The 10,214-nt window shown below is 34.4% G+C and overlaps 1 protein-coding gene, 2 non-coding genes and 2 pseudogenes across 3 annotated transcripts; 2 read left to right on the forward strand and 3 right to left on the reverse strand.

The window, feature by feature from the left end:
• The first annotated feature begins 572 nt into the window (after positions 1-572).
• TRNAW-CCA lies at positions 573-646 on the forward strand. Its single transcript has one exon. It is a non-coding gene; the product is annotated as a tRNA-Trp (tRNA).
• A 640-nt stretch (positions 647-1,286) lies between these two features.
• LOC113294862 lies at positions 1,287-3,169 on the reverse strand (annotated as a pseudogene).
• Positions 3,170-3,652: 483 nt separating this feature from the next.
• Positions 3,653-5,160, reverse strand: LOC113297802 (protein TIC 214-like). Its single transcript, XM_026546384.1, has one exon. The coding sequence runs from the start codon at positions 4,983-4,985 to the stop codon at positions 3,855-3,857; it is 1,131 nt and encodes a 376-aa protein (XP_026402169.1). The 5' UTR covers positions 4,986-5,160; the 3' UTR covers positions 3,653-3,854.
• An 845-nt stretch (positions 5,161-6,005) lies between these two features.
• On the reverse strand, positions 6,006-7,761 carry LOC113294863 (annotated as a pseudogene).
• Positions 7,762-9,472: 1,711 nt separating this feature from the next.
• On the forward strand, positions 9,473-9,544 carry TRNAN-GUU. Its single transcript has one exon. It is a non-coding gene; the product is annotated as a tRNA-Asn (tRNA).
• Positions 9,545-10,214: the final 670 nt, after the last annotated feature.

Here is a 10,214-nt window from a genome sequence, read left to right on the forward strand (position 1 = left end):
TTTTATATCTCGCATTGCAAACTCTCCTTCTTTATTATAATACATATATGATCAGATGTATATGTAGTTAAGGATCACTTGTATTAGTACGTGAAATCCCTAACAAAAATGGATATATACAACGACCCGGTAGATAAGATTTCCCTTTCCTTAAAACAGAAAAAGACGCCCTCCTCTTCCTGAGTATTACCGACAAATATTCATTTCTCTATCCGACGGATTTCATATGTAAATAATTCTTTTATTATATGTTATATGAGACCAAAAAGAACAAATTGCAAGCGAAATTTTTTATTATAGGGGGAAATAATGATGTGGAAAACAAGACAGGGATTCTCTACAATGATACTGTATACCAATTGAAAGGGATGTAGCGCAGCTTGGTAGCGCGTTTGTTTTGGGTACAAAATGTCACGGGTTCAAATCCTGTCATCCCTACCTATTACTTTTCCCGTGGACAGTAATTGAGATCGATCATAATTGTACATACATTATGATACTATAGACATGCAAAGTTTATTGGGCCTACAAAGATAATACTTTTTTATGGTCTTATCTATTGTGATAAGAAGGCGCTCTTAGTTCAGTTCGGTAGAACGTGGGTCTCCAAAACCCGATGTCGTAGGTTCAAATCCTACAGAGCGTGATTCTGTTCTCGAATTACAATGAAATAACTCCACCAACTTAAACAGAAACCTTAATTTGACCTCCTGTGAATTAAAAAAGGAGGAGGTCAATCAAAAACGAGATGTTACTTAATCAAAGGTCCAACTGATCACCGCGTCTGTATTGTAAATATGCAATTACGAATAATCCAGCCAAAGTAATAGGAATTAGACCTAACACGATTCCAAATAGTAAAACTTCAATCATTTCGGTTTGTTTGAAAGGGGAAAATTAGAGGTAATATCTATTTTTAAATATAAATCCGAATCGAGAAACGAATCTGAATGATCAAGAATTGACAATTGACGCGGGAAGTCACTATAGAATACCTAGAACTAGAATATCACAGAAAAAGTTTTTTTTCTGAATTGTTCATTCAATTCATTTCAAATAAGTCTATCTTGCTCAGACCAATAAAAAGAGCGGGAGTTATAGTTGAAGCCGCCAGTAGAAAACCGAAATAACTAGTTAGAGTAGGCATAAAGGAGCTAAATAAGATACGTTCTTTTTATACATATGGTGATAAAACATTTACCTAAGTTTACATTACATAAAAAAAATAAACTGACAAAATCTGCTCTAATTAAAAGTTTTTTATTCATCAATCATTATAGACGGCACTAACAAAGATAGGGTGACAGAAGTAGAAAAATTAGGTAAAAGTTCATGCCCCAACGAATCGCACGTAGAGATATTGATAACACACATGGAGTTGATGGTATTTCATAACTAATCGATTGAGCAGCAGCTCGTAGACCACCCAAAAAAGAATATTTATTATTTGACCCATATCCTGACATAAGAAGTCCAATAGGAGCAATACTTGAAATAGAAATCCATAAAAAAACACCTATACTGAGATCAGCTAAAACAAGACGATATCCAAAAGGAATTACTGAATAACTTAGTAAAATGGATATGACTGCTATAGAGGGTCCAAGACTGAATAAAAGAATATCCCCTCTAGATGGGAGAAGATCCTCTTTAAAAAGTAATTTTGTCCCGTCTGCTAGATCTTGAAGAATTCCCAAAGGACCCGCGTATTCGGGTCCAATACGTTGTTGTACCCCCGCAGATATTTTTCTTTCTAACCACACAATAACTAGTATTCTTATCGTGATTCCCAATACAGGAGTAAAAATAGGGACAAGCAACCATATAAGACCATAAACCCCCTTTAAGGATTCCAATCTGAAAAAAGAATTGATAGCCTGTAATTCTGTCGTATCAATTATCATATTAACGATCAACTTATCCCATAATGATATCTATACTACCTAGTATCGCCATAATATCCGCCAATTTCATTCTTTTAACTAACTGAGGAAGAATTTGCAAATTGATAAAACCCGGAGGACGAATTTTCCATCTCCAAGGAAAAGCACTATGATCCCCTATCAGAAAAATTCACAATTCCCCCTTTGGGGCTTCTACTCACACATAAAGTTCTTGTTTTGACAATTCAAAAGTGGGAGATGTTTTTTTACTAATAAATCTATAGTCAAAATCATTCCAGTCAGAATCCCCTGCTTTATCAAAGCGTCGGGCTTCTAAATTTTCATAGGGCCCTCCCGGAATTCCTTCCAAAGCTTGTTGAATAATTTTTATGGATTCTGTCATTTCACCAATTCGGACTAAGTAACGGGCTAATGAATCCCCTTCTTTTTTCCATTGTACTTCCCAGTCAAACTCGTCGTAACACTCACAATGATCGACTTTCCGAAGATCCCATTGTATTCCGGAAGCTCGTAGCATTGGCCCTGATGAACCCCAATTTATTGCCTCCTGTCCACCAACAACGCCTACCCCCTCAACGCGTTCTAAAAAAATAGGATTTCGCGTAATAAGCTTTTGATATTCAGCAACCCCGGTTAAAAAATAATCGCAGAAATCTAAACATTTATCTATCCATCCATGAGGTAGATCAGCAGCTACTCCTCCGATACGAAAATAATTATGCATCATTCGCATACCTGTGGCAGCTTCGAATAGATCATATATCAATTCTCTCTCTCTGAAAATATAGAAGAAAGGAGTCTGCGCACCTATATCCTCCATAAAAGGGCCAAGCCATAATAAATGAGAGGCTATACGACTCAGTTCCAACATAATTACTCTGATATAACGGGCTCTTTTAGGAACTTGAATATTTCCTAACTGTGCTGGTCCATTTACCGTTATTGCCTCGGTAAACATAGTAGCTAAATAATCCCAACGCGTTACATAAGGCAGATATTGTATAATTGTTCGGTTTTCCGCTATTTTTTCCATCCCTCTGTGTAAATAACCCAATATAGGTTCACAATCAATAACGTCTTCACCATCTAGAGTAATGATGAGTCGAAGAATGCCATGCATCGATGGGTGGTGAGGACCCATATTGACTATCATGAGGTCTTTTCTTGTAGTTGATACAGTCATATTTTTTCCCCGATTCATTATTCCATGAATTGCTGAAAACGAAACAAAGTTCATAAAAATTCAAGATCTAATAAATCAAATAATTCAAACTAAATCTTCAAATTAACTTAACTAGTCTTTGGCTCCCGAATATCCAACCGACCAATTAATTCTTTATAACGTATTCTATTTTTTTTACAAATAAGCCAACAACCGTTGCCGTTTTACCAGAGTTTTCCCTATACCTCTCTGAGATAAAAAGTCCTTTTTTTGAAATTCAAAATAGAAAGTGAGTCTCCGCATTTTATTGGTGAAAATTAATACTTGAAATTCAAAGTAAACGGACCCTTGTTTTATTCTTTTTCTTCTTGCGAAATAACTGAGATGAATGCATTTTTTTATCATAAAAAGAGCGCTTCTCCTTTTTTTCTTTTATAAAAAAATGGAGTTTATCGATCAGTAAAAATAATATCAGTTTTTAAAATCTGGTTCTGGTGTACACAAAAAATTTATTTTTTCATATACTACCTTTTACTTTCAAATTTAATGAATCAATCCAATTTCCAATTTCATCCGGATATAGATACAAAAGGCTGGTCGAGTTCTTCAACCCCCCCAAAAAAATAAAGGGAAAAATTGAGCCGAAGAAGATTCTTAGGTCATTGAATCAGTATCCTATACGGGAAACCAGAATATAAATAAATATAAGACAAATGTGCGGGTACATTTGTTTGCCTTCATATATCATGCCATATCTGGCACGTTATAGATAGGAAGGAGATTTACTATTAATTGATGGTAAATCGTGGATACATATATATCCTTGACATACTGAAACGACTTCCATTACTGGTATCAAACCAATAGCGATTCATACAAGCTAAATCCTCTAATCGATAATTTGGCCAAAGAAAAAATTTCCATTTCATTAATTTATTTCTATCTCTATCTAAATTCTTTGGATCTTTATCAAGATGATTGCTCTCCTCCAAAAAAGTACCGCAGTTCTTTATGTTGTTCTTATTGTAAAATGTTTTCTTTCTATCCAAAACATTTCTTTTTTCCGAGTTTAAACAAATTTGAATTCTCAATTCTCTACGACATCTAGGAGCTAAAATATTTTCAGGAACAACAAAAGCATAATTTTTTTCATCTCTCTTTTCAAGAACCCTTTCATGTCTATGTCTTTTAATGGATTCATCAAAAGAATTATTATAACCGTTTTCTTTTTGTTGGTTTTTTCTATTAGTTTGGTGATTACTCTTATGGACCAGTGAAATAACTATGGTTTGATACATAATAAAAAGTCCATCTCCTTGTATAGATAGGAGAACAGGTTCAATAATCAATACTCCTTTGTTTATAAATTCTGTAAGATTTAGATCTTTTTGAATCAACAATATATCCAGACGCATTTCTCCTCTTTGAATAGAGGATATCGCAATTTGCTTTGGATTGTTCAGTCTAAGCAGGAGACAATATATCTGGATACTATTAATTATTCTTTGATCCAAAGAACTATGCCATCTCAGTTGAAAAAGAAAATATCTTTTCAGGAAAAAATCTAGTTCCGCTTCTGTGGTACTCTTCCATTTATTTTGATTTCTACTCTTTTTCATGTATGAGTCACTGTCATCCTCGTTAACTTCTTTTTCTTGGTTTGATAGATATGATCCAATATCTTCTTGGTCTGATTCTTCTTTTTCTTCTTGATTTTGATTTTCTAATTCAAGATCTTTTTTTTTTAGCTTTTTATTTTCACTGGTGGTTTTATTTCCATTAAAATGGAAAAGAAGTGATTTTGTTGGTATAATCCACGGTTTAATCCTATATGTATCATATAGCCCCAACAATTCTGGGAAGAACCAAAGGTGCAGATTTGATATGGGTCGGTTTAGTATTTCTTCATTCATCCCCATCCAATCAAAAAAAAGTTTTTTCCACTGGACGGTTTTATTTGTTTATCAATCGCAAGATACGAAAGATCCTTCGTATCAATTTGATTAATGATTGAATAATAGTTAATTCCTGTTTTAGTATTTTTATCCATGCGGGTCTCAGTATCCATATTAGCCCAAGCCTCAATATCGATCTTCTTTCGAAGACAAAAAGCAAGGATCTCCAATCAAAATATTTTCTATCCGTATTTTTATCCGTATCAACAATACAATCTTCTCCTAGATAATGACTCATATATATGCCTGCCGGCATATAAAAAATTGGGGGTTTATTTGTGTTGTAGTTATAGGGAATTTTTCGGCTTCCCTTTACTTGTAATGGTGATAGAGAAATATATGAATCCTTCCCTTCTCTATAATTGATATATTTCTGTGATAAAAGATCATATCCATACTGTTTTTTAAAATTTTTTGTTTTACTCGATAATGAATCCATTACATAAGCATTTTGCTTCTTAGAATGAAATACATTTTTTTGTTCATATGAATCCAATTTTCTTGATGCCTTGTTTGAAATCGTATGACTTTGATTGACTCCATTTCGTTGTTTTTGTAGAGCTAATTGAGACGATGTAATCTTAGATAAATTATATTGATAGTTATAATGACTGTTTAACCAATTTTTCCACCCATTCGTTTCAAAATTGCTAAGTTTTTTATGTCTTGATTCAGAATAAAGTATTCCTTGTGTTCCAAAAAATTTCTTTATTCTATCTTTAAGAAAAAAAAACGTTCCATTATATTGAAGTACAGATCTCATGTGATATTTGTTAATCACTTGGGTTTGTGATAATTTGTAAAATACATATTCCTGTGACAAGTCAACTGGGGCACAAAAATGATGTAAATTCTTATTACTAATATTTGAAAGTGCCCTTTTTTAGTCGAAATTACATGAATTTTTTTTTTCTTCAACTTCTTCTTTCTTTATTTCAGCATTGTAACTTTTTTTTATCAATCTCTCCTTTTTTTAAGTCTAGGGAAAATTGTGCATTGATCCTGGGAATATTAATGAGATATAGAAGGGTGTCCATATATATCTTTTCAATCAAAAAGTTTAAAAAAGAGTGTCATTTACGTATTAATCTAGCAATTCTTCTTTGGAATATCCGCAAAAAGCTTTTTGGCGCTTCTAATCTTTTATCGTTACAACTTGTATCGTTAGGATTAATATTTCTATCTGGAATTAGAAACGTTTTTTTCTTGTCATTTATTATTTTTTCAATTTGATTCTTAATTGTACTTGTCCTATCATCCAGATCTTCTGTTTTTTTTCTGTTAGTGAATAATTTGTCCAAGACATTGATCTAATTCGACTTGACGATTCATGAACTATCTGATTTTCTTTGAGAGAAATTTTTTTATTTTCACTCGATTCATATAATTTTCTCAATCCAACTAATAGAATTGGATTTACTTTGCCAAGCTTTTTTATTCTTTTTTTTTGAAAAAAATCCTTTTTACGAGTCCAGCTTTCTTTTTCTTTTGAGTCCTTTAGAAACCCTTTTGTTTTTTCTTTTAAAACTCTTAGACCTAGAAAACTTTGTGTTTTTTTTTTGTTATTCTTTTTTCTAGGTCTTTAAAAATGGGTTTTAAAAAAGAAGGTCGTCTTCGAGGAGAACCAAAAGGAAATTCAGTTTCCATCCCCCAGACTGTCAAAAAGCAAGAATTTTCCTTTATTCCCCTTGGATTTTTATGATGAGATCGTTTCTTAGAACTGTTCCAAGGTTTCGGATAGAAAGGATATAGGATCTTTATCTGAATACCCTTTGTTAACCAATTTTTTGGAAATTCCATTTCGGATAATTGAACACCATTATAGGTGCATTTAACATGCATTTCTCTACCCCACTCTCTCCAATCCTCATTCCATTCCGGGGGTTGAAATAATAAGATACGGCTGATATTTTTAGCTATTATCAATGAAGGCAATCCAATATATTTTCTAAAAATCGAGTGGGATATTAACAAGCAACCCCTTATTGATTGACCAAATAGAACAGTATCCCAGCTTTCCGCTACTGCTAGCCGGTCATTTTCCTCCCCTTTCCTTTTTTTATCCTTTTCTTTTGTCTCTTCCTCAAAACTGGAATTTTCTAATTCCGTACTTTTTATCATCCAATTCTTAAAAAGAAGATTCCAAATTCGGGAGGTATCAGCAGAAAAAAAAACTTTTTGTAGATTCTGTCCAAAAAAAGGGGGAATGGATATTTGTTTGAAACGGTTCCCAAATACCTGTTTTACGTCTTTGAGCGCGCATAGAACCTTTGATTATATCTCGACGAAAATCCGATTCTTGCGCATAACGTAGGAAAAACACTTCTTCTACTTCATCATTAGTATTCGTTGTACTATTTGTACGTTCGGTATCTGTAAAAATGACTACATGGTTGGCCTTTCTTGACCTAATTTCATGATCCTCAGCCGTTTCTTCTAAAATTGTTTCATCTTGTTGATCCAAACTGGTAATCAATTTGTATGACCATTGAGGAACTTCTTTACGTATTTCTTTTATTCCAATGGATTCCTTTATAATTCTCTGATGATGTCTATCGGGTGTAACCGCATCAAATAAATATTTCGTTCTGTTTTCTGAATTAAGTTTTCCTTCTTCTGGAAGGAAGTATTTTCTCTCAAAATTTTCCTTTTTTTCTTCAAATTCTTGGTAGTTTGTGAGAAGTATATTATGAAATTTATTTATCCAAATCCAACCTTCTTCTGAGAAAGCCTCATTCATATTCAAACTTGAGTTTAAATACTTTTTTTTTTCGCTTCCACGGCGGGTTCCGTTCAAAAAAGGATCATACCTTTCAGGCAGGCAGTCTTGTTCAGTCTCATCATTGCATAATCCAATCCTTTTTTCAAGTACATCCAGTTTCAGAGACCCCCTTTATAGAGCATCAATTCTATTGAAAAATGCGTTGTTTATGTTTGTTTTTTTTTTTCCGTTGTTATAAACCCAATTATTATAGAATTCTTCAGAAGAGGGTTTTTCAGTTGTGGACAAAAGTATCTTTCCTTTTATCATTTCCAAAAAGATTGACAAAATAGGTGGATATGTAAAAGAGATTCTTTCTTTTCCATCACTTTCACATGTAAAAAAAAAAATAGTGTGACATTTCGTCTCGGACAGCATCTTCAAATTGATCATTTTTGATATATCGCACTGGACGATTCCATCGTTTATAGTCGAAAATAAGAGTAACAAGAGGTTTTTCAAACCAGAGGAGGTCTTTATCTTCTTTAAGTTTAAGTATTTCTAACTTCGAATTTTCTTCCGAACAAAGGGAAGGGGAAGGGTCTTCTTCGATGGATCCTTCTTCCTGTTTAGTCCCCTTCGTTTCGGAAATTGTTTCGATTTCTACATCTGTTTCTTCCTCACTTCCCCCCTTTCTTCCGTTTCGGAAGTTTCTTCTTTTAGTTTCTTAGTAACAATAGGCGACGGCATTCTGCCTAAATAGTAGACACAGGTGATAGAATTTCTCAATTCTGACACAAGGTACTTATTCGATCTAATATAATTATTTTTCCGTATCCAGAATAATACCAATCCAACCCATTTCATGAATAAAATGTGACCAATTAACCAACCAACAAAACTACTTGTTACAAATAACATCTTGTTGTTGCATCGAAACATATAAATGTTGACTAATCTGGCTAATGTTGAACTCGGTAAAATGAAATGGTTGAATAATTGAAAAATGAGATTATTCAGGAATACACATTGAATGTTGAGATTACGCATTGAGTTTCTGGTAGTAGATCCATAATCAAAAACGTTTTTGTGGTTGTTCCAGAAGAAATGAAACAAAAGATACGGTAGAACTAGGACAGTTATTGAATGAGGTCTACCCAATGCTAGATGGAGAGGCGCATAATAGATCGATATGAACATCATGAGCTGTCCCGTAATAAAACCCGTTGTTGCTGATACCTTCTTCTCGGTTCCTTATTCCATAACCCGAGCTCGGAGAAGGAAGAGATAAGAGGGTGTTATGGAGAATGTGGTCAGAAATCCGTAATAGAGTCCGACCACAACGACCGAATTTATTATCTTCATGCATAAGGATAATAGATTACCTAGTAGAAAAGATTTCAAAATCATCACAAACCCCCCTTTTTTCTTTTCTATTGCAATTTCTCGATTATTATATGATGATTTCTTAACTTTCAATATATATAAATAGAAACAGATAGACTAGAAACGACATCTCTTATGTCAATGACACCAAAGGGATATTAAATGAATGGAATTGAGATATGGATGGAATTGGGATATGGATGGAATATAATGAAATAGAGACACTTTGAGGTTCCCTATGAAATGAGGCATGGTACGAAGCCACTACGAAGAAGTTCCGGGAGTTACGAAGGAAGCTTCGGGCTCATATTGGTCATGGGTTGAGAATGGGAATTGAACTCTATGAGCTCGAATTTCCCGTTGTTCCTCAGTAGCTCAGTGGTAGAGCGGTCGGCTGTTAGCTGATTGGTCGTAGGTTCGAATCCTACTTGGGGAGATTTTATTCATTCTGAATGAAAGAATTCAGAATGAAATGAAAGGGCTCGTGTTGACCGTTAGGAGTAGGTAACCCGTTCCCTGTCTTTCTTTCTATTGCATTCTATCCCATCGTATCACATTCTATTCTGCGATATTTGAGAATCGACGTCAATACCTAGGTGTAGATCCGGGATAATCCTTTGTTCCATAGCCCTGGGGCTATTTACAACTAGCCAATTAATCATTCTCAGATGTACTAGTACTAGCAGTGCATCAAAGATGCAGTCATCGATTCTCCCGAGAGGCTACAATTACCGCGAGCAAACATATTAATGACGAGTCACGCTTTTTTGCTATGCTACTAATACTTGTACTTGCTCTGCTAGTCATCCCAAGCCTGACTGAGGAAGAATATAGATTCGGGCCGGGCATAAATTTTTTCATGATGGAATCATTCGCGATAAATAAGAAAAAAAGAAAAAGTAAGACCTTTCCGTTTCGACAAAAGACTCACACCCAAGTTACATAACTTTGGGTCCACTATCCCGATCAGTATTTTCCTACCCTCAGAGGTAAAGGAAAGGTCCTTCCCTTTTGGGCCAGTTGTGGGCGAGGAGGGATTCGAACCCCCGACACCGTGGCTCGTAGCCACGTGCTCTAATCCTCTGAGCTACAGGCCCCACCCCGTC

The sequence above is a fragment of the Papaver somniferum genome, chromosome 7 (assembly GCF_003573695.1).
Source record: "Papaver somniferum cultivar HN1 chromosome 7, ASM357369v1, whole genome shotgun sequence".
NCBI lineage: Eukaryota > Viridiplantae > Streptophyta > Magnoliopsida > Ranunculales > Papaveraceae > Papaver > Papaver somniferum.

Bases quoted from the DNA above. Each gene is read 5' to 3' on its own strand.
- LOC113297802 (XM_026546384.1), bottom strand. From the start codon at position 4,985: ATGGGGATGAATGAAGAAATACTAAACCGACCCATATCAAATCTGCAC.